General features: G+C 32.5%; 2 protein-coding genes across 2 annotated transcripts in view; one reads left to right on the forward strand and one right to left on the reverse strand.

Annotated features, from left to right (window-relative positions):
- Window positions 1–10,892, forward strand: part of LOC108760844 (photoreceptor-specific nuclear receptor) — a 36,136-nt gene extending 25,244 nt beyond the window's left edge. Inside the window, 9 exon segments of the mRNA XM_018507087.1 lie at window positions 5,272–5,390; window positions 6,086–6,297; window positions 6,691–6,979; window positions 7,392–7,617; window positions 10,396–10,533; window positions 10,576–10,616; window positions 10,619–10,656; window positions 10,658–10,736; window positions 10,816–10,892. Of these exon segments, the coding sequence (XP_018362589.1) occupies window positions 5,272–5,390; window positions 6,086–6,297; window positions 6,691–6,979; window positions 7,392–7,617; window positions 10,396–10,533; window positions 10,576–10,616; window positions 10,619–10,656; window positions 10,658–10,736; window positions 10,816–10,892 (1,219 nt within the window).
- Window positions 1,130–4,946, reverse strand: LOC108760843 (protein Cep78 homolog). The gene is made up of 3 exons (XM_018507086.1): window positions 4,641–4,946; window positions 4,202–4,532; window positions 1,130–3,842 (listed from the first exon to the last, which is right to left on the reverse strand). Exons 2-3 carry the CDS (start codon window positions 4,405–4,407, stop codon window positions 1,991–1,993), a joined length of 2,058 nt encoding a protein of 685 aa, XP_018362588.1. The 5' UTR covers window positions 4,408–4,532; window positions 4,641–4,946; the 3' UTR covers window positions 1,130–1,990.
- Window positions 10,893–20,216: the final 9,324 nt, after the last annotated feature.

Below are 20,216 nucleotides of genomic sequence, written 5' to 3' on the forward strand. Positions count from 1 at the left end.
TTTTTACCGCAAATAACGGTAACGGTAACGCGTTACTTTTAAAAAGTAACTTTCCCAACTCTGTAAATATATAATTATTTTTATCAATAATAAACTATAAACAAAATGAATTAAAATAAACACTATTTTTATGCTGGAAGAAAAGATAATAAATATGTTCTAAAAATTTTTTACATTATAATTTTTATGAAATCTGCACTCAAAATTTTAAATCAAAAATATCAGATTCAATTGGTAGCTAAAACTGATTGAAAATTTTGGAAAATTGTATTTAGTCGAAACATTATATTTGCAATATATTTGTTTAAAATTTCTCACTACATTCTCGTTGTTAGTTTTAAATTATATTAATAAGATTTTAAAAAATAGCAAATAATTCTTCAGAATCTGTTATGAATTTTCAAGTTTGATCCGCAGATTTGGAATTTAAAAAAAGCCTGAAAAATTGTTAAGTATAAAATTTTAATTATGTATGAGAACATAAGCAACATAGTTTAACTTTTTTTAATTTGGCTGTTATATTGAATCTGTCATTTTAATTCTTCAAATTTGACTTCGCATAATAATTCCAAAAGCATTTTTCATCTACTTAAAACTCAACAAAATATTCCTAAAAATAACATAACACTGATGTTATTTTACTTTAGTGTTACTTTAGTGTTATTTTATTTTTGGTGTTGACTGGGACGTTTGAAAAAATTGTGAAACAAAAGAATTAAATGAGTTGGGATTTGACAATCGGATGCGTATTTGTGTTAATGCTAGGATTTGAAATGTATTTACGTAATTGGATATATAATCTGTGTATTGTTATAAAACGATTCACACTCCGGCCATTTGGTTCTACAGAACAATTTGATACGAATCATGAGAGAAGAGAGAGATCGTTTCTATTAAAATCAACCATTCGATCGCGTAAACATGAAGCTTTGAAACTTGCACTGGAGCAGATAAGCGAATAATCGTCAATAACTCCAGAATCTATAATTACACATAAATTAATGTCGACTCGAGGTTATTGTTACAGCTATGAGTTGACTATAATCTGCTTCATTGAAAAGACCGAGAATGACAAGAAGACGTTAAGTGAATTATAACCAGGAAGAGTTATTTTACTCTCTCACCGCAAGAAATATTTAAACAAAGTTTTACGGAAATAATAAGCAATATTTATTCCATGTACAATAAAGAGCTAAAAAAAATGTGGCTATAAATGGATTTGAACATTACACGCTTTTCGTCACGCGAGTAATTGATCTTCCCAGTTAACAGCATCACCTTCGAACCGTAGATTACGCATTTCATCAAAGTTGATCTAGAAATATTAACTGATATTCTTAATTATCTTGATCATTTGTTAACTATTTAAATAAACAATTAATTTGTTTACACGTTGCATTATTTGTTACTTTCATTTTGCTCTGAAGAACATCTGAAGATTGAATACGATGCAACAGAGATGAATGTATCTCATAAATGCTTTTTCTTATGATTTTTAAATCATCACCGTGTAATCACGTATTAAGATGATTAAATAATTACAGATCTTTCAGTGTATAAAAGTAAATTGTAGTCTTAATTTTCTCATAGTTACCAATTTTGCGAGCCCGGAAATATGTATACGTCAAAATGGAAACAAAAATTATTTATTTCTCAAATAGCACTCCAACGAAAAGATGTCTATTAATAAATACCTAAAGAAGATCCTCTTACGTGCACTTTACAACACTTCACTTAGAAGTTTATGATATTAAAATCGAAACTAATAGCAAAGAAATTGCGCGAAAATGGAATATCCCTTAAGTAACAGATGGGTTAAAAACGCAGCATCTCTGCGTGTGTGTGTGTTCTCTGCACACAGTGTATTCATATATAATATACGTGTACAAAATATGTATATATTATCCGTCTCATGTGTGGAACTTCCAAATAGAGACTTTACTGTACGATTGTCTTTGCACGATCGACGAATTCAGCCGCTCAATCACATCTAGCATAAGTCAATGGCCTCGCCGCTAATGATACTTGCGAAGATCGCTCGGGCTCGATCAACGGACGACATCGGCTTATTGACGTCGCGACACCGATGATGCAGTTCATTATTCTCCGGACACTCGCCAATCTTCTTCTCAAGATATATTGTCGGGATCGGCATCATCGATCTTACGTCGCTCTCAGATTTGACAAACTTTTGCGCACCGTCCGCGATGTATTTCGGCAATTCGATGTCCATCTTGTAACCCCGCTTGAGGTTCTCTGATTTGGTCTGCCTAATAACGGATGTTATGCATCGCTTAATGTCTGCGCTTACGATTTGTTGCGATTCCAATGCCTCATCGTACGGATATTTGCCAGTAACGTTCTCTAATAGCTCCAGAAGCCGATCAAAAGATGAGCATATCTCATTCAAGGACTGTTCGCTGACTAGCAGATAACCTCTAGTTTCGTTTTCTTTCTTCTGCAGAATACATTCCAGTTTAACCAAATTGTCTTGTGCCGATCGCAGATTCGTTTCGGCGGCTTCGCGGCGTGCTCGTTCTTCAACAAGTAAAAGATCGGTTTGTTTGGTCTCCTTCAGAAGCCGATCGTGTTCTGCTTGGGCTTCCGTCAATTGCCTGAGAATACATTGGATTTCTTCCGAACCACTTTGCTGCTCCACACTTTGCATACCAACATCTACCTTAGTAGAATCAAAACTCTTTAAACTTGTCTCGTCGGCACATTGCACGATACTTTTGTGTTTCGATTGCTCTCCGACATCGCAATCGACGTTATTCACCACGGGCTGGATACGAGACTGAAGATCTAAATGAAGAGCAACCTTGGGTATCGTTTGTACATTGTTGATCATCTGCGAATGAATTGAATCACGTTGCTGAGTTATATTGTGGAAGTCTGGTTGTAAAGGTCGAATCTTCATTTTTGTCGATAGAAGCGATATTGGAACTGTCCTTCTTGGTGGAATTATCTGACAAGGTCGCTTTATGTATTTAGTAAAAATACTTCGCGCTCTCAAAAGCTTCGCGGTGTCCTCATTCTCCCTACCTCTTCGAGTATCAGTCGATGCGATTTTTTTATCCTTTGGCGTTAATCCCATCCACTTATATTCCGATTTTCCCTCAACATCATTCTTCACTAATCTTCTCATCACTTCCGTCGCGAGCTCGTCGTTCAGGTTCACGTTCTTCCTCACGTCGAGCACTGTCAGCGTATCATTCTGGTCAAGTAAGTTCATTAAATCCGTACCGATTTGATCCGTCAAGCCACAATGCTGAAGATCCAGCGCTTTCATCCACAAACTATCGCGTATTGCCTCAATCATTTCCATAACGGCGCAATTCCCCAGATGTGGATTATCGTTCAAAGTCAACCGACGTAGTCCAGGCATTGTTTCGAAGTTAGGCTCGCGATACCTCAGCGATTGTTTCCAGGTATCGTGGTACAATGCCAATTTCTGTCTTGAGAGTGCGGATGCTAATGCGCTGCCGCTGCTCGGTGTGAGGTCACAGTAACTAAGATTCAATGACCTCACGCTGCGAATATCCGCTATTGTTCGGCAGATCAATTCGCAGCCGTTATCGCCAATGTAACAACGTCGAAGAGATAAATGATGTAAAGTCTGTGTTCCCGATAGGCCAACGCAGAGCACTGCAATGCAATCCGGTGGAAATGGGATACCTTCGAGTTCTAAGTGCGTGAGATTGGGTGAATTCCTCACACATTGGCCGATACTTTGTGACAGCCACTCCAACAAATAACGTGTGAGAACCACCGGAGCTTTACCCATTGCTCGTGCTTTGTCCTCGGAATTAATCTCTTCTAACGGCTTGCGGCATTGATACCTGACAAAAAACTTCATAGCATAAGTATACATAATTTCTTATATCGAGATTATAATGAATTTTAAAACGATAAATTATACTTCTTTGCTAATATCTTTAAAATATTTTTTTGTAAGCTTAGGATGTATTTTTTAAAGATTAAAAAATTAAGATAAAAAAGAAATAATTTTAAAAAATTTAAACCAAATTTAGCATACATAAAAAGAAACATAACTCTTAAATGTATACGCAAAATTTTTGGTCACAAGCATCTAAAATAAAACCATCAAATTTGGAAATCAGTATACATAAGGGTCAATTAAGGAACATTAAAAATATAAGATGATATAAAAAGTATCAAAGTCAATTCGATTTGCAACCTGCTATGCACGCTGATCGATTTGAGCGAGCGATCGAGGGAAAGTGAGTTCAAAATCGGTCTCCAGTCGTCTATTTTGATACGATCGGTAGTAAAGTCCAGATTATGTGGCAAGGTCACACATATCACCGGCAACGGTCGCAATCGTTGCTGCTTACACAGTTCCATATAGCAACTGGCAAAGTTTCTGCCAGCTGGAATCGCCATTCTTCGTGGCGAACCCGGTCCGACCGCATCGATCTTCCGTCGGTGTCGCGACAGAATTTCACCCTCGAACGTCGTAATGGTGCCGATAATCTCGCCTCCAGAATTATGAACTACCCCGTCCGTTGCTGTAAATCGATACAATATAGCAACAAATTTTATTTCTAGACATACTTGGCTAAATGCTAAATTAAATATATTTAGAACTCAGTACTGTCGAGAAACAAGAAATTTACCTTTGCCGTTGCAGCTTTGCTTGAGGATCAACCGGGATCTCACCGCGAAACGTCATCTGCACTATTAGATTTGCAATGGAAATAATTGCGAGAATCGGATTCGTTAAAAAGTATATTATTATGAAAGCATCGATGGCCTCTTTTCCTTGATTGTTTTCTTGAGAATTACGATAATTATTTGCTGGCCAACCTATCTAAAACCGATGAAAAATATCCCTGCATAGAACAAGATGAATCTATAAACGAAACACGCGCACGGACAGACTGAAGATATCGTCGCTTGAGATCGTTGCGTACATATATACAATACATACTTTTAATCGAATTTGCATTTGGAAAATTGTAATGATATAATTCTAGTAATCTTTTGAAACAGACGAATAAGATGAAACCAAATTCTCTTCGTGTTTTATAGTATCCAAGAAAGATTACAATAATATTGTATATAGTTAAAATATTTTTTATGTACAAATCATGCATATTTGCACGTAAAGTTTTTTTACGCTTTTATATATTGAAATTAAATTTTAGCAGGACATTGGACATGGTAGAAATTATTAATTTTATTAATACGTAATTATTTTTTATTATTCAGATACTGTTATCTTTTATATCACGAATTATTTCTTAGACCGCCCGTATCCTTGGCCATGGCGAGATATACTACGCCACTACCTCTGCCTACAGTCGCACCGACGACAAATTCCGCAAACAACGCAACAACACCACCTCGACAAGAAAACGAGGACGGTATGCAAGTTTTGCATTTAAATATGCAATTGTTACGTTTATAAAAAGTTATTAACATTTTTTAGGATAATAATAAAAAAATTACACTAGCAAGAGTTGAGCAAAATTAGTAAGAAATATGTATAGTAAACATCTTTTTGTTTGTTTTATTCACCGTATTCATCTTAAGAATGTTTAATAGATATTTCAAAATAACGAAAAAATGATTAAAGAATTACAAATTATACTAAATCGCATTTAAAAGTAATACAACGAGAGAGAGAGAGAGAGAGAGAGAGAGAGAGAGAGAGAGAGAGAGAGAGGGGGGGGGGGGGGGGGGAGGGAGGGAGGGAGAGAATGAGGGGGAGGAGAGAGAGAGAGAGAGAGAGAGTTTACATATGTAATTTTGTATCGTAAGTTACTTCAATAAAAATAGTATTTTTTAAATCTGTGCTTTAATAGAAACATATGGAAATTTATTACGAAGTAAATGAAAAAAATCTCAATTTTTTAATATAAGTACTTTATGTATTCAAGATTATTTATGTAAACTTACATTACGATGCAAAAATTAGTCGTCCAGTATATAAACGAAAAATTTATTTGATTTAAATCTTTGTATTTAATGTGAATTTCAAGTTATTTTTATTATTTCAAGTTATTTCAGTTATGGAAATTTTATATTTGAATGAAAAAGAAGCTTTGCGTCTAAACAGGAAACGCTTCCGAGGACAGTATAGATGTAACAAACGAGGAGCCGTTGACGCCTCAACGAAGCGGATGCACCCAGCTTCCACCGGTGCTGCCGTCGTTATACTCACCAGCGAGTGCTGAAACGGTTTACGAGACCAGCGCGAGGTTGCTCTTCATGGCAGTCAAATGGGCGAAAAATCTTCCCTCCTTCGCTGGTCTACCATTCAGAGATCAGGTAACGATTTTCCAACTAAATTTGTCGATAGCAATTTATTTGTATTCCAATATGCACACACACACATACACACACACGTATTTATTATTAATTTAACATGTCCTTATACATTTTAACACGATTTTATTTGATAATTTATTACGATGTACATGAACGGTAATCGTGACGGTAGAAATAAAGAATTAGTTAGGTCAGCAAATACATATCTATATAACGTATCCTTATGTCAATGCGACAGATAAAGAATAGGATGCCGGTGAAGGTATAATTATTATCTTAAATTTTATAACAATTATCAGGCTTATTGGAGGAAAACACATATATTTATAATAGTGCTCTAAACAGACGTAATGCCACAATTAAATAAACCGCAAGTCTATATTTATTGCGCAGGTAATATTACTGGAAGAAGTTTGGTCGGAACTGTTCCTACTAAATGCGGTTCAATGGTGTCTGCCGCTTGAATCTTCGCCTCTCTTTAGCGCCGCTGAGCTTACTGCTCTGACCCTCTCGCCTCACCCGCATCCGCATTCGGGGTTGCATCTGCAAACCACTACGGGGAAGCCCAGCCAAGTGGCGGCGGATGTTAGACACTTACACGACACCCTGCAGAGATACAAGGCGGTCATGGTCGATCCTGCGGAATTCGCTTGTATGAAGGCCATCGTTCTATTTCGCCCAGGTTAGTAATTCTTGTCTTTGATTTGTCTCATTTTATACAACGCTGATTTTGCGATTTATCTTTAAAGTTCCACTTTTTAATTTATTTTTCTCGATATTTAACTGTATTCTTCATCTTCGCGTCGTTTTTTATACAAAAATTAATCTGCTTAATTTCAATAAGAGTGCAGTTACGAATATATACATTTATATAAGCTAGTTTAATTTCATTTCAAAGAATTTCTTGAGACCGTAAATGTGATTACACAACAAATAAGGAATAGAACCTTTAATGGTTAAACTGGATCTTGGTTAATTCGATAAATTTATATATACTACATATTTAGTTATTTAAACAATACACCGAAATGATTATTTAATTTCGTACACCTGCGACGCGCACTCTCAGAAACCAGATTTTTCTAAATTTACAGAAACTCGCGGTTTAAAGGATTCGAGCCAGATTGAGAACTTGCAGGATCAGGCGCAGCTAATGCTCGGACATCACGCACGTGCTCAACAACCAAATAGTCCAGCCCGCTTCGGCAGATTGTTGTTGTTGCTGCCATTGCTGCGAACAGTTCCAGCTACAAGAGTGGAATTGATCTATTTTCATAGAACTATCGGCAATACGCCGATGGAAAAGGTCCTTTGTGATATGTATAAAAACTAAACATTTTAAATACCAAAGGACTTTATTACGAACGTCACATAACAAAACGCAAATACATGATCCAAAAGCCAAATAATTCAGAGCTAGAAGCAGGACGAGAAATTTATGAAAGACAAAATCTGCAGTCATCGAAGAAAGACAGTAAAGACTAACAGATGAAGCTTTTTTTAAATGAAAGGATCAAGGAGCAGAACGCGCGAACTTCTTTTCGACACGATCAGGCCTAAGGACAAAGTCCTAAGTCCCTCTGTGATGATCGTGAGGATTTCGATTGGCGAATATCTCTATCGTACAAACGCAAAGCACTGAAAAGAATGGCATCGCTAACGAATAAAACGGTAACTAAAGTGGACCGAGGGACACTCAATTGCGGCGTAAATATACACATATAGATATATACATGTATTTATTTATTATAGATATATTTATCGGGCGTTAGGCTCGACACGTTGATAGCACATTTTCTGTTTTTCATAGGAAGTCGATGAATTAATCCGAAAAGCGGGGATACTTCTCTCATTACTAATTTCATTTTTTATCTTTTAAATTTAGTATTGAATTACCGAATTAGAGAAAAAAGTGATAGGGTGGACACGAATTTTACACTCACTTTGTGAACGTCGAAAACGCAAGTACAGAAATTGATTATTTTACGAAACATATATTTATAAATTCGTATTAAGATTATTTAAAAAAATTAACTCAATTAAAATATTTCTTTTTCTTTTTTGCTCACAGACAAATTTATGCATCAGAGATACGATTAATAAATCATGACGATATATACAGTCAAAATTAAATTACATTTTGAAATAACCGAAGCGGCAATATGAATTCATAAAATTTAATGTTGCATAACGTCGATTAAAATCAAATTATTTCCATAATGAAAATAATTTTGTTTATAAAGATGTGTGAAATTGATTTTTCTCGGCGATGAATGCTCGTCCGCACTTTCTCTGTATATTTCGTGTTGTGATACTATTTGCTGTAAAACGTATTCTCGGTGATATATATATACATATATATATATATTGTAACGATTACTTGTAATAAAAATAAATCCGATTAACTAAGTTATCATCACTGACTCACTCTTTCATAGACTTACTACTATCTTATTTATTACTACATGTTCGTTAATGTAAACTATATTAACTTTTACAATATCGATTAAATATAATTTTAGGTAAGCATCAATTATAACAATTTTAGATAAATATATTTAATACATCTCAATTTACTCATAGTGTGAAAACGCCAAATAACAATATTAAAAGTAATATGATACAAACATAAGTTCCATTTATATTTTTACATATAAAGATAAAATAAACTAGAGAAATAATTACAATATAAAAAATTAAGACATTTTGAAATAAAATTGTAAAAAAAGAGTTATACAGCAATAAACTGAAAGAACTACTAAGATAGGATCTAATAATGCACCATTTAATAATACACCATAGTAAATTAATTAATAATTAACCGCAAAAATAAGGTTTAGAAGCTAAAGTGTAAGTCATTTTCCCTGAACGGGAAGCAAAAACTCAAAGATTACCAGTGTATTTGGCGAAGAGGTAAATTTTCAGGGGACCTGCGAGCCTTTCAAGACACGATTTGACGTTGGTGGCTACAGCGTAACAACGTATATTTGCACCGACACAACTTCGACATGGAAGATGTTGTATAATGTATATATTTATTTATCACTGCATAATCCCTGACTTCCCCTGCCGACGAGGATTTTGCCACATGGCAGTTTGACGGTCCCCGGCGGAGTTATCCCCTCGGCTTATAAATTACATCGGGGCTTGAGCGAGGTTTAAGGGTTTGCTTAAGTTGTCAAAGCAATCGGGGAGTTAAACGCCCCGTCGCTGGGGGTAAGCGACCTTAATGCTTTTTCGAGCGGATCTATGAAACGCGCCGAGTCAGGCAGCGAACCACAGAAAATAATTGAGGGAAACGGGTAGACCTTAAATATTCTTCTGAACTTTTAAAAGAAAAAGCATCTGACAAACTTTGACCAACTTGCATCATACTGAATACATCTTTAATATTACATATTACATTCTCTTTTTTTATTTTTATAGTTATTTATGTTGGGAGTGCATTTTATTAGTAAGTATCTAAAAAAAATGTCCGCACTTTTTATATTTAAAAATATATGCATATCTCTATAATATTTAATGACAATATTATTACCATTAGTAATAAGATATTAAAAAATACAAAAACAAATTATTTCTATAAATTACTTCTATATACACGATATATCTCGCGCTATACAAATATTTTGAAAGAAATAATTTATTGAACTGTTAAATTATTGAATTGTTAAATTATTGAATATTATGTAGAAATTCTTTGCAAAAGAACCTTTTTACTAATTTCAATAATCTATCTCTGTTATTGAATTGTCATAACTTCGAAGAAGTTATTCCTGAATTTAAATATTAAAAATGAGAACAGACAGAAAAACACATTCAATTATTATCGCTCGTTTCACAAATCTATCTTACCTCATCAATGTTGGAAAAGGAGCTTGTGAAGATTTCTCAGTAAATTAATGTTATCATGATTAAATTCACACTAAATATACAGAATACATCAACCACAAAACTGAGGATTAAGACAGTATTTCTTGTTTACCGCAATCGTTGAAGTGAGACAACAAATCGACACTTTCTCAGACTATCTCAAACTCCTTTATGATCAACCCTTTTTCCGCCCTTACAATCGTAAGTCCCGTGGAGGTTGCGCAGATCCGGTAACGAATTTCGATATCCTCTAGCGAAAAAGGGCGAGTATAGGCATGGCGGAACGAGGAGGCGGAAGGTAGTGATAGTATTGACTCGCTTTCGCGGATGTGCGGAGGCGGAGTTTTCGACCTATCTACCTCGGCATTCTCCGTGTATCCCCTACTTCCATTCCGCTGCCCCCAGGAAGCAGGGAAGCCGGGGTCGTGCCGGGTTCGACCGGGTCGGTCGGGTAGAGTGAGACCGACTCTCGTCGCACTGTCAACCCCCCACCCACGCGACGACAAAACTCCCGCTGAAGGGTGATCCAGCAATGGCGGCAGGACTTGTTGTATTTCGCTTTCGAGGTGAACTCTCTCCATTCCCTTCTACCTTCTCGATTCCATCCCTGTCCCGCGTGCTCCCCCGATCTCGAGGCCCGGATAGGTATGGTGGCGGAAGGTGTGGGTAACGGTGAGAAAAAAGAGAGCTGCACAGCGAATTGTGGGGTCCTAGAGGAATGAGAAGGAATATCGGGAAGGAGAGAGGGAAGGAGAAAGGAAGGGAGGGAGGGAGGGGAGAGAAAGACAGGCAGACAGACAGAGAGAGAGAGAGAGAGAGAGAGAGAGGGGCGGGGGGTGGAAGACTATATCGCTTGGGACAGGAAGCAGCAACCTCCATTTATTTTATTACATTATCATACCAACTAGGCGCTCGAAAAGTGGGATTTTAAAGCAACGGTTCTCAAATCGTTCCGCGATAACTTTGGCGACTTTTGCCGATATCATTCGCTTTAGCTCTATTCTTTTAGCAACACATTTTTTTTCAAAATCTAGGTATCTTAATTTCTAATTGAGATTGCTCTAAATCTTATGTAATAAAATAAAGTTGATACTCAAATATGATTGATAAGATAAAATTGAAACATTTTATAAAAATAAAGGCAGTTATTTCTTTACATTTCAAAGACACCGGAAAGAATGAGAGAAAGAAAGAAAGAATAATTAAAGTAATTAATTAATTATTACATACGTCGTCTTTCTCAATGTTGTCTTTACATACCTATAGGGTGGAGTTAGTTAAGTCGTACCAATGATTAAATACCTCTATTATATTTTCTAAACAAAACATTTTTCTCGAAAATGACAACACAAATGTGACATTAGTAACATGGTTAGTACTGTCATGTTTGTTTTCAAGCCATTTGTTTACTAATGACATTAAAAATTTTGTTCAGTGTTTAATATTTAAACTTCCTTCATGTGTAGCATCAAATTAGCAAAATATTTGTAAGTTATATTGCTGTTGGCAAATTTGTAAAAAAATGCAGACAGTTGAGTAAATCGTAACTTGTCGCTGATCTTTATATTGTACCTACATTTAAGATAAAATAACATATTGGCCTAGTTTACATCGTATACTTGATACGGGTACGAACTAGTAACTTAATTTAACTAGTTAACTTAATTTCGGCAATACATGTAAATATATATATGATATGAATATTTAGTTAATCATTTTGATGCATATTGTACCAATTTTGTACATCACTCTTTAAATACATTGCTGAAATTAAGATAATTTAATAGAAAGTTACTAGTTATATCCATATCAAGTGCACGATGTAAATTAGGCCATTAAAATTGAGTAATTAAATAATACTTCAAAAATAAAAAATAAATATGTATTTTACTTTTAAGTTTTACTGATTATTGATCTTATATGTTCTTTACTTAATTTTTATTTTTATTAAATAATACTTATAACTAGTCTTTATATTATACCTATACATTTAAGATAAATAGCATGTTAAGGTTGAGTAATTAAATAATACTTTATAATTACACACACACACATACTATATTTTGATATTTATATGAGAAAAAGTATGTTTGTATTGAGTCTTCTTAAGATAGGTTAAAAATTATTTATAGATATTATTTGTTGGATTTGAAGAAAATTTAGATCTTTTTTTGTAAAAACTAATGATTATTTATAATTAGAAGTACGATTTAGGTGCAATTTAAACCCAATGGTACAATTTAACTGGTCCAGTCTCTAATCGCACCGAAAGATACTTTATCGAATCTAATTTAGACAATAATTTAGACAATAATCCAATGTTTATTTTCATAAAAATGTCGTTTTGGTTTAGTACTAATGAACCAAAGTTTGATGTAAGTACAAAGATATTCTGATAGTTTTAATGCTTTTGTTACAATTTTATAAACGTTAAGAGGTACGATATAGGCGATACTCGATCCCTCTATATGTTTCAGAAAAGGATATCTTTTTAAAAACATATAAAGTTTATTAGGCAATCATTCTATTAGATATTCTTATTATTATTAATGTGAAAAGACTAATTTAACGATGTTATAATAATATATCAGAAAAATTTTTTTATGTACTCGAGAGATTATTTTTATATTTATAAGATCCGGTTGTATCAACGTACTTTGACTTTAAGCAAGACTTAAAACTCTCTCTGTCTCGTTTTAAAGCGAAAGGGAGACAGAGACAGAAAGAGTTTTAAGTTTTATTTAAAGTCAAAGTAACGTTGGTGCAACCAGACCTTAGTAATATTAATAAATATGCATATAATGGTAGTGAAAAGAATTTTTAATAAGTTAGCTGTAAATGAATGTATTAGAAATGCATTCATAGTTCTTAATAAGATTATTATATCTAGTATATACCCTACTTTGTAAAATCAAGCTTCAAAATTCGTTTAGAGAAACATTATTAAACAACAAAAGTCCAGGCGATACATGAAAAGTTTGAACTAAATTGTGACAATAGAAAAATCAATATCTTTATACACAGCTTTTTGTTATAAACATTAATCATATGAAAGTAAAAAATGTAAATTATATTACAATTTCTTTCTGTCGTAGCGTAAATTAATACAGAGAGGTCATTATAGTTTGTATTTAAAATTCATGTCGCAATGTGTCGATGCAAGTGTTGTTTCACGCTTTAACCAATTAGCTTCTCATTAAATCCAAGCTACTGACTCAATTAAATCAGTGGCCAATCTGAAATTTTTCCGTGCGCTTTTTTGGCGAGAATTGATATGGAAAATTTGCGAATGCGCAACCAGACTATTCCGCGTGTTGTGACAATACGCAATCGTGTGTTGTCGAAACCGCAGCTTCAATTATATCATAAACGGAATTTGATGCTATGTATTTTGTTTGAGTATTAAATCACGCCGCACGAGTATAGCCGCTCGTTAAGTAGAATTAAAACCGGAAGCGACAGGAGAGAGAGAGAGAGAGAGAGAGAGAGAGAGAGAGAGAACATTGTACGATTTAACGACCATCGATTATCAACGCGAGTTTAAATTGAGCGCGAATACAATTATCCTAGCAGATTTTACAATCTCGTTAGACATATCTTTTTCACTGGATATGCAACAGATTTAATTTCGTACAAACATTCGCCGGTGGATAATATCTCTTCTTTGCGCTGATGATCCTTTAGGCAACAATGTTTCGTAATTGCAGACATTGCAGTGATAAGTAAATTTCTCGGACCAAAATTTTTGTTTTGACAAAGTAAGGTTAACGAAAATATACATTTTTGAAAAAAACTGAAAATAATGATTTCCATAAAACGGATCCTGGTCGCTACGTGAATTTATTATATCGTATCATAATAATTATTATATTACCTTTTATGCAATCCGTTGAAGAAGATTATAAAAAATGTATGGTATTATTTTTAATTACAAATTATTTTAGTAGTAATGATCCAGATAACGCTAAATTTTATTCCTGAAATATTCGTAAAAAATTCCTAAAATCTTAAAGAAACATTTCCAGAGTATTCCGGAATATTTCGAAATATTTACAAAATGTAAAAACAACATTCAAATATCGATTGAAAATTCCATTTAACATATTGTTACGTATTCCAAGAATGTTCCATATATGTTCCATATATGTTCCGCAAAATTTTAATTTTTTTCAAAAATTTTAGGTAGTCCCTTAATTAATTTTTAAACGAAATTTTGCCTTGAAAAACGCAGTTCACACTTCCACCTAGGTGTCCAATTTCAGGATTTATTTTACATCCGAAATGTAGTGCTTCTTATATTTTCTTCCAGATAATTCTTGTTAACGAGTAAATGCTCTCCGCTGTGGTCCTCTGTCGTAGAAAATATGTACTGCTCATTCGCTCACTGATTTTCGTCATATATATTCAAGGAATATTCATATAATATTCTGACATTTTATCGACATTCTGTGATGATTCTTTCACTGTACCGAAATATTCCTCACAATGGGAATACGAATCGAATTTTCCACGAATATTTAGCGTTATCTGAAGAATCAAAATAGTTATGACTTGTTATTAAAAAAATAGAACTAAAGATATCTATTATTAATAACAAAAAATATGTAGTGTAATTTTTAAAAGAATAATTAAGTTTACAGATAGTTAAGTAATCTGATTAAATAAATTTTGTGGTAATTAATCAGCATGATTAAAAGAAACGTAAAAGAACAATATGCATATAAAATAACTTTATTGATAATTTTCAAATAATATATGTATAATAGATACGTAATCACTACAAATATACAATTATATATGTTATTTGAATATTTAATAAGAAACGTTTTAACAATAAAATATGAAATGAAATATAAGATCACAATATCTGTTGCTGCTGTTGCATTTAGGTTATGTCGAGATTAATTTATAGCGGAGAAACAAAAAACTGTAACAACAAATCCCGTCATAACTAGCCCCGGCTTGCCACATTTACATATTTTTATCTTGTTTAAGCAAAAAATATATTTCAAAACATAAATATAACTGTGTAAGTAATTACTTATAAAAGATTCTAAAAAAATTGTTAAAATTATGATATAATGAACAGAGTGATAAATATAACATTTAATATATCACTGATTTATTGTTTTATTATCAAAAAATGAAAATATTTTCTTTTTCTGAAAAACTGCTCTTTAATCTGAAATAACTCATTGCACAATGATCGCAATATTTTTGCGGAAATACTCTATTTTTATGCACAATATTATCGTTTATTATTTTGCAGTAATTTTAAATGTATCAACATACCTCGCGTATTAATTATCCCCATTTTCTCAAATATTAAGAGATAAAAAATAATTAAGTCGCCATGACCAAAAAAATACAAGTTCTTACAAAGAAAAGAGAAAAACAAGAAAAAGATAAAAAAATCGAAAGGGCAAATCCTATTTCCGTTGGTGGATATTCGAAAATGAAGTAGCCGTTGGTTAAAGACGAAGACAGATCGTAATCCTGGGAATACGTGAGGCGGAAGTCTGATTTCTTAAATAGAACTCCAGGACTCGCGGGGCCTGGATGAAAAATTTACCCAAGATCTTCTTAGGGTAGCTACTCTGTAAACAATGATAAACTACATGATAAATGAGGTACACATGGATTCATGAAGTAATTTGAAAAGCCGTTAATTCTTTGCTGGATGTTATTGAAATCAATTGATGCTATTGGAAAAAATAACTCATCATCAAATATCCAAAAATATTCTGTTCGAAAATTATCAATTAAAAATAGTCATCTTTTTATATACGGATGTTTAAATAGATTTTTTTCATTATTTAATTAAATCTTAATCTTAATTTTTTTTTAAATGCAATCATAAAAATATATAAAATGTAATTAAAAATGTCTATTATTCTTCTAAGCGGAATATTTAGAAAATACTGAAATTTAAATGTGATATACTATTTCGAATGTCTCTTGTTAAACTTTGAGAATTCTTATTTAACATTAAAAAGATAAAGTAATCCATTTTTAAGGAGATTTTGACAATTAAGCAACGATCAGAAGAGACGATCTCTCTCTCTCTCTCTCTCTCTCTCTCTCTCTCTCTCTCTCTCTCTCTCTCTCCCCCCCCCCCTATCTCTCTCTCTCGGACCACTTTTATCCCCACTGTTTCCATCCCTCATTCTCCCTCTTTCCTAAAATCAATAGGTACGTCGCCGCGTCGCGCCGTTCGTCATACTATGTATTTGTTGCAACGTATTTTGCGAAGTATTTATATATAAATGCAAAGTATTTTATAATAAATCTTATTTTATGAAAATTTAAAAATTCAGAATAAATTTGCATGAATACATTATTATAAGCTTATATAAATTAACAAAAAATCAACTATTAAATATTGTAATAGCTACGTGATCTGTGAAGCACCAATTTTTTTGCAAAAATGATTCACTCTTTAACAACTTCGCTATAAACATATCTAAACCTGATCAATATTTGAGAGAAAAACAACTTTCTCATAGGAATATAATCTTTTCATCAGCTGCAGTTACGATAACGTCGTTACTAATTATTTTCATTCTACTCAAACAATGTTTACATGCCGTGTGCCAATGGTTCGCCATCCGTAAAGCCGCGCGCACGATTCGTTCAGTAAACTGGGGGCGATGCCTTTGTCTCCTTCGCGAATTAATTTCAAGGGCGAGGACCTTTTATAACAGACCTTATATCCGCGAACCCTGTTTAAACAAAGAGCATCTTCGTATAACTTACCGTTGCGTGAAATACGATGTCAAAGGGAGGAAGTTCCTCTTTTGGAAAGACATGCGGACTTACTGAGGTTTAAACGCGTGAAAAAGGGGAGGAATAAAAATATCCCCTGAAAATTTAATTTCCAAAAATGCAAAATGTACCTCTCTTTTATTTTAAAGAAAGAATGAAAGATATAGAAAATGATTTATTGATTGTTATCTCTAATAGATAACTAATGTTGATAGATTAATAAAAACTTAACAAAATTTTTATCACACGATGCTACATATATATTATATCTTTAAAACTAAATCTATATAAGTATTTATTCTTTTTTATATTCAACCTATTTATGTTTTTAAATATATTTCTGCAGAATAATGAAATACTAGATCAATAATTTATTCATGCAGAGTAATTAATTAATTAATTTGCAGTTAATTTGCACAAAAAATTTTGATTAGTAAAAATATAATTTTCATCTAAATTGATAGAACTCTTAACATTTTACTATCATTAAAATTTAATGTAAAATAGTTAATATATACTATATTAAAACGTACTTTCATAAAAAATAACTTGCATTTCAATCAATATTTAGTTGATAACGAAGGAACTGTTGAAACCTGCAGTGAGCATTTAGCGGAAAAAACCCATTTTATGACTTTTACCATATTTTGATAAATTACCTACAATAGATGAATGAGGTCAGATTGATCGAGAGGCAGCGCGAAACAATGCCTAAACTCATGAAAATAGAAAGCTCAATAAATAAAGGATAAAATAACGTACAATAAACAATACATGAAAATTCAATTAACAAACGAAACTCCAAAAATGATCATCGGATATATTTTTCGATGTCAATATTTTTATGATTCTTGGGGCAAAAAAATATTCGTGCCGTAATGCTTATATCACCATGCAGTTTTGTTTTCAAGTTATGAATTTTTGAAAATCCAAAAAAATTTGACGATTACTCTTGCGAATCGGATTCTCAATCGAGTTCAGCAACTTTTTTTCTTTAAGGGGATCCTAAACTTTCATTTCGCATTTTTTCTCCGACAACAGCTTCAATTGGAATCCTGCAAAGTTATTAGACTGGTTAAGTTAACCGGAACTTGCTAAAAGTCGTCCCCTGACTAGTCGCGGCGGCCACATTGGAATCGTGACATCAGAAGCGAGGAATGACATGTTAATTTATGTTGCATGCCATTTTTAAATAAAGACAATTTGGATGAAACGAAATGACGAGATCGCTTTAAAACACTTATAAAAATCAATAAAAACTGTCCTTTCCTCCCTTGACAGTCAGTAAATGGACGTAAAATGAGTCAATATTCGGGCAGAAACACACGATCTGACAGCAATCGAAACGTGTGTATTGAAACGAGCAAAATATACGCTTTTACATATAAAAAAAAATTTTTTTCCGGTAAAATTCTACTTTTACTGAACTATTTTTGCTACTCGAATTTATGAAAGCTCTATAAAGCTAGCAGGACCAAATCAGCAGAATCAAATCGGACCTATCGAAATTTTTAGTACTCATTTTGTACTAAATTGTACCATTAATAATAATTTTGTACCGTGTGCCATTTCGAAAAAAATCGTGGCGCTGCTGGTTTAATATTAAGCTAGCAGGACCAATTCAAAATAAAAGATAAAAAGAAAAATAATATCAGAAATCAATACGATTGAATTTATAGTATTTTGTACTGCCAAAAACAATTATATATTATGTCATTTTCAAGAAAACAATGACGTTGATAATATTTAAGCTGGCAGGACCATAAAAAAACAAAATGAGGGAAAAAATTAACACAACTGAATTTGTACTAATTTGTACCATTGAAAGTAAGTTAATATTTTACATGTTTTCTCCTTAAAATAACTTTATTAGTATATACTTACAATCTATTCTACTTCAAATCGTGCACCTATGAAGCATCACTTTATTTTTTTTTTTAATTTGCTAACATATTCTACAGATAATAATAAGATACGTGTTTCGTGAAAAAAATGTGAGATTTTTTGCAAAGTTATTAATAGACTGCGGAACTTTATGCAAAATACTTAACTGAATATTTTGCATAAAATGCAAATTTTGCAAATTTACAGATGGCAATCTCAATCTTTTACTTCATCTTTTAATAACTCTTTAACGAACAACGATTGACAGCGAAAACTGTCTGATAGTTAAGTATTTTACATAAAGTTCCGCAGTCTAGTTATTAACGCTTGTTAGTTGCGTAAATTTATTATATGTATAAAAAACGTCGCTCATGAAACATTCAAATTATTATATCATCGAAATAATTAGTCGTATAAAAAAAGTATAACATTTTTCGAGATTAAAAGTCCGATTTTAAAGATCGTAAATTGATCTATGGTTGGATTTTATTTTTAATTTATTATTTATATAAATAAATTATTTTCCATTTGTTTACAATTTTTATGAACATTTTTCATCATCTCATCAATCAAAAAATTTTGTAAAAATATCATATTCCCATTTTAATTATGAAGTAACCCTGAAAATTTCAAAATAGAACTCGCATTTTTTAACTATACAGTCCATTCGAGTTCTATTTTGAAATTTTCAGAGTTACTTTATAATCGGACTTTTAATCTCGGAAAATTATATCTTTTTTGTACGACTAATTATTTCGATGATGTAATAATTGAAACGTTTAATGAGCGACGTTTTTTATAAATTTGCGCAACTTACAAGCGTTAAAAACTTTACAACAAAATCTCACATTTTTCATTTTTACGAAACATGTGTTTTATTATTATCTGTAGAATATGTTATGTGTAGAATATGTTAGCAAATTAAAAAAATAAAATGATGTTTCAAAGATGCACGGTTTGAAGTAGAATAGATTGTAAGTATATATTAATTAAGTCATTTTAAGGAGAAAACATGTAAAATATTAATTTACTTTCAATGGAATAAATTAATATAAATTCAGTTGTGTTTTAATTTTTTCCCTCATTTTGTTTTTTTTTTAATAGTTCTGCCAGCTTAAATATTATCAACGTTATTGTTTTCTTGAAAATGACACAACATAGAATTGTTTTTGGCAGTACAAAATAGTACAAATTCAATCGTATTGATTTCTGATATTATTGTTCTTTTTATCTTTTATTTTGAATTGGTCCTGCTAGCTTAATATTAAACCTGCAGCGCCACGATTTTTTTCGAAATGGCACACGGTACAAAATTATTATTAATGGTACAATTTAGTACAAAATGAGTACTAAAAATTTCGATAGGTCCGATTTGATTCTGCTGATTTGGTCCTGCT

The sequence above is a fragment of the Trachymyrmex cornetzi genome, unplaced genomic scaffold (genome assembly GCF_001594075.2).
Source record: "Trachymyrmex cornetzi isolate Tcor2-1 unplaced genomic scaffold, Tcor1.1 scaffold23, whole genome shotgun sequence".
Taxonomy (NCBI): Eukaryota; Metazoa; Arthropoda; class Insecta; order Hymenoptera; family Formicidae; genus Trachymyrmex; species Trachymyrmex cornetzi.